The sequence below is a fragment of the Spodoptera frugiperda genome, chromosome 25 (assembly GCF_023101765.2).
Source record: "Spodoptera frugiperda isolate SF20-4 chromosome 25, AGI-APGP_CSIRO_Sfru_2.0, whole genome shotgun sequence".
NCBI classification, from domain to species: Eukaryota; Metazoa; Arthropoda; class Insecta; order Lepidoptera; family Noctuidae; genus Spodoptera; species Spodoptera frugiperda.
The window spans coordinates 19,212,417-19,216,745 of NC_064236.1; the positions used below are offsets into that span (position 1 = coordinate 19,212,417).

The following is a 4,329-nucleotide window of genomic DNA, read 5'->3' on the forward strand; positions in this document are numbered from 1 at the left end:
CTGGTTTTTAAAGTTGGAGTTTCAATAGAGTTATTTGAGAGTGTGGTGTTGCTTGATGTGCGTTTGTACGTCACGGTGTGAGTAAGCGATGTGCCCGTAGGCTAGATCAAGATCTCGACTCTCAGATGTCCTATGGTGAACTTTCCACTTCCTACTTTCAATTCACATGTATATATGTATGTACTATGTTTAGATTGTGTATTATATACTTTCCTGTTTGTTTCTGTGTATGTATGATAGTTAAATAAGTCGCTTGTGTGACCTAAGTTTTAAGATTTTCTGTTTATGGGTTAATTGGACCAAGATTTTTTATTTTCGAGAAAGATTTCGTGCTTTGTACTAGATGATACTAATTTGGTGAAACATGAAGTGTGTTTATCATGGAATCGGATTTTTTAATCTCTGCTTTTTTAATTTTGATTCTTTAATTTAAGAGGTTCATATTGGGACTACTCAAAGGTAGGTGAAAAGTGTGTGTGGTAAAATAACATTGTATTGTTTTATGTTTTTAGTAAACTCTATTAATCGGGTGGCTATTTTGAGTAGGGACTACAAAATGGTGTAATGTTTAATGATGGGCACTTACTTGAGCTTTAGATTTTTATAGACCAATTGAGCTTTTTAATAGTAAGTGTGTGTAATGTATTTGATTGACCCTTATTTATATTTGTTTCTATAAGGAGATATAAAATAAAACTAGATCTCATTATTTATAACTCGTATATTACTAAAACTTAAAAACAAAACAAACTTGTACTTTACATCGACCAAGAAACGAACTTGTGACCCGGTCGTACTTTAAACCGATCGAACAAACGTTGCAATGTCCAAGAGAGTTCATGAATTTTTGGCTTATGTTCCACAAAAAGGGAGAGTTTCGAAAATTGTAAACTATTTAAAGTAAAGACATTGCACGTTAATTCAATACAACACTTTTCTGCTGATCACAATTGCATAAACTGTCAAAACTATTTGAGAAGTTAATATATTTGGCTCCACTATTTCAAAACAAAGATTATAACAATTAAAATCAGCAAAAAAGACAAATAAAAACATGTCTTTGAACAGACTTAACAAAATAACTAAAGCCTCTTTTACCACAATTCAATATAAGGTAAACAAATCTTGTATGGAAGCTGTATACGTGATGCACGCAGTTGATATTGTTCCGAGAGTGTTAAACTTAGATGTATACATGAGTGAGTCGGCCATGGGATCGGGCCCATTGTCGGCCACGAACAATAGACTCAAGAGGAGGAAGTGAACTGCGTTAAAATGTATGAAACTATTACGTAAAACTCACTTCCTAAGGCGCACGCAAAGCTAAACACATTTCGCAGTCGCAATTTTGGAAAACAAAATATTTCTGACACTCGCTGGAAAGCATTCACCTTCGCGTACGCCCCGCACTTACACAAATAAAAATATTTACAAAAATTGGTACTTGACGGTAACAAATAGTTAACAAATGACTAAAAAAATATGTACAAGGAGGTTTTTACCTAATCTTAGTCCCATCCGTGGTGTTCTTCGTGATGTTCTTCGTGGTGGATCGGTACCCACACCTTCTGCCAGACTGGTTTCCACGCTGGCACTTCAATGGTCTTCCATACAGGTACCTGAATCTGCTTCCATTTCTCTACCCAGATCTTCTTCTGTACGGGTACCCAGACCTCTGTCTTGACTGTCTTCCAGATTTGTACTTTCTCTTCTACCCACTCTTGTTTCTTCTCGGTGACCCACGCTTGTTTCTTCTCAGTTCTCCAGATTGGTTTCCACTCTTCTTTCCATTCCAGCTTCTTCTCAGTTACCCACACTTGCTTGTGCTCTGTCTTCCAGACCTTCTTCCATACTGGCTTCCAGATCATCTTCTTCCTCCAGAGGTCGTGGCTGGTGTATTCCCAACCGTGGTCATCCTTGCCGAGGTACTTCTCTCCGGGTACTCCTTCCTTAACCCATGCAGGGACGTGGATTTGTTTCCATGCAGGTACCTGTACTTCCTTAGTGTGAGGGACTTGGATTTCTTTCCATACTGGTTTCCATACCTTTTTCCAGTCTTTGACCTGAACTTCCTTCCAGACGGGCACCTGCACTTCCTTCCAGATTGGTTTCTGGACTACTTTCCACGCAGGTACTTGCTCTTCTTTCCATTGTTGTACTTTTTCAGTTTTCCATGCTGGTACTTTTTCTTTCTTCCACTTAGTTTGCCAGGTCAGTTTCTTTTCTGTTTTCCAAACTTCCTTCCATACGAGTTTCTTCTTCCACACTCCCTCTGGTGGTGAAGAGTGCCAACCTCCAGGGGAGCGTTTATCACGAGATAACTCAGTGTCCTTGGCCGTCTCCTGGATAGGCACGGCAAGTGACGTGGCGCATGCCAACACCACCCATATCTGGAACAAACAAAGTGGTATTTAATTACAAAATAACTTCACTTTCTCACAATTAAGATTGAAGAGGCTTTTTTAAACGGTCGATGTATTTCTACCGGTTTCACTTTAACGGAATTAATTCAAACTGTTTTATTGTGTTGCATGTGTTATGTAACGTGTCTAACTGTAAACACTCATTAGGCATTCTATTTATATTCATGTCAAGCAATAGAAAAAACTATTTAATGCAAATCTTTGTAAAAAAAATATGCACACGATTATAATATTTAGTAAGTGTTGTTATAGCGTTTTATGTAAATTCCTTGTGCTATTGGTAACTTTAGAAAACGGTATAGTGCTTTCGCAAGTGCGCCCGCGCATCTGACATGAGTGATACGCTGTTACGTATGGACGCAGGTAAATGTTATTTAACAAGGCTCGGGTCAATTATTCGGGTTACAACTATTACCAGATCACATAACGGGTCGTTAAATATTTATCTTATCATGTTTTATTTATTATTTAAACCAAATTAACAGGACTATATTTACACGCGATAATTTTCACGATAATTATATTTTTTTTTTAATTATATCAAATATTAACAGTTACATTAAAATTATTAAATAATGTTTTAAAATTTAATATTCATCAAAAGAACAATTTTAGGATCACTAATTTATTTATTAAACGCGATTTTTTATTTTTAAATTCCGTCAACACTGTTAGCGAACTATCGAGAGTCACTTGTATATTATTTTATTGTTTTTAAAATATCACGATAATGATCACTTCACACACTGCACCCACCGTAATAGTCAGCGTCCTCATTTTGGTATGTTGCCCGCCGCGACTGACGATGGTGCGTCTGCGCAGGTTTTTATTAACGGGCCCCTCTCTCACTCCTGCGGCCGTGATACGGCAAAGCTAAGTGTCGTAGGAGAGGGTTGGGTTTCTAACTCAACACGAGATGCGCGAGCAATTATTATTGTTTTGATTTTCTTATCATGCGTCTAACGGCTTGCGCGAATTTTTTATTTCTTGTTCCTACTTTTTTTTATTGGCGAATTTGTTTATTTTATTTTTGTGTGTTTGGTTTACAGTTACGGCTATACTATACGGCTTACACATGTTTGTTTTGTTTTCATTTCTTTTTTTACGATTTTGCTTTTAGTTCATCATTTTTAATTAAGTTAACAGCTTAGTGAGAAAGTTATTCAATTCAAGAAAGTTGCATGTCAAATTTTGTATCGAAAATTTCGACTTTCATGTCTTAGTTTTCATTGGTCATCGTTACGCAAAAATAAGCATAAATTTATACAAATCTTCGTTTGAAAAATATTCGAGTTATTGTTGCCAAAAGTGAAAGTATTGTTTTTAGTTCATGAAAAATTATTTGTTGATGGTAATTCAGTAAGTAATCAGCGACCTTCGTCGAATGTGATACGTGACAAAACTTATTGTGAATCATAAGGTAAACACACACATAGGTAGCAAGTAAGTAGGTTCGTTATAACACACACGTGTATTTTGTTATGTCTCTATTATATTTAAGTTACATATTTGGTATGTGGTGAAGTGATACGATGTGTGTAAAATAATGAAATGTATGGATTGTGAACACAGTGAATTTCAAGTTGAGTTATAATTGATCGATATGATATTGATGTATGTATGCGCTGTGGTTATAGATGATGTGTATTATTATATCGTAAAGTAGATAAATGTTAAATTTGAAATACTAAGATGTAGTGTTTTTGTTGTTAGTATTGGGTCAATCCGGAGCTGCGGACTACCTGACTGGTTACCGGGCTCTGGATCGAAAAGCAGGAGTGGATTTTAATTAGTAAGAGCCTAAAACTCCCTCAATAAAAGCGTCAATATCATAGAAGTTGTAACTGATTAATGACAACAATGATAAAACAATTTGATGATTAGTATCAATTTGTCATTCGTTATA

The 4,329-nt window shown here is 35.9% G+C and overlaps 1 protein-coding gene across 1 annotated transcript; it reads right to left on the minus strand.

Annotated features, from left to right (window-relative positions):
• Nucleotides 1-703: 703 nt before the first annotated feature.
• Nucleotides 704-3,339, minus strand: LOC118266606 (uncharacterized). Its single transcript, XM_035580052.2, has 2 exons — nucleotides 3,180-3,339; nucleotides 704-2,390 (listed from the first exon to the last, which is right to left on the minus strand). Exons 1-2 carry the CDS (start codon nucleotides 3,198-3,200, stop codon nucleotides 1,509-1,511), a joined length of 903 nt encoding a protein of 300 aa, XP_035435945.1. The 5' UTR covers nucleotides 3,201-3,339; the 3' UTR covers nucleotides 704-1,508.
• Between the last annotated feature and the right edge of the window lie 990 nt (nucleotides 3,340-4,329).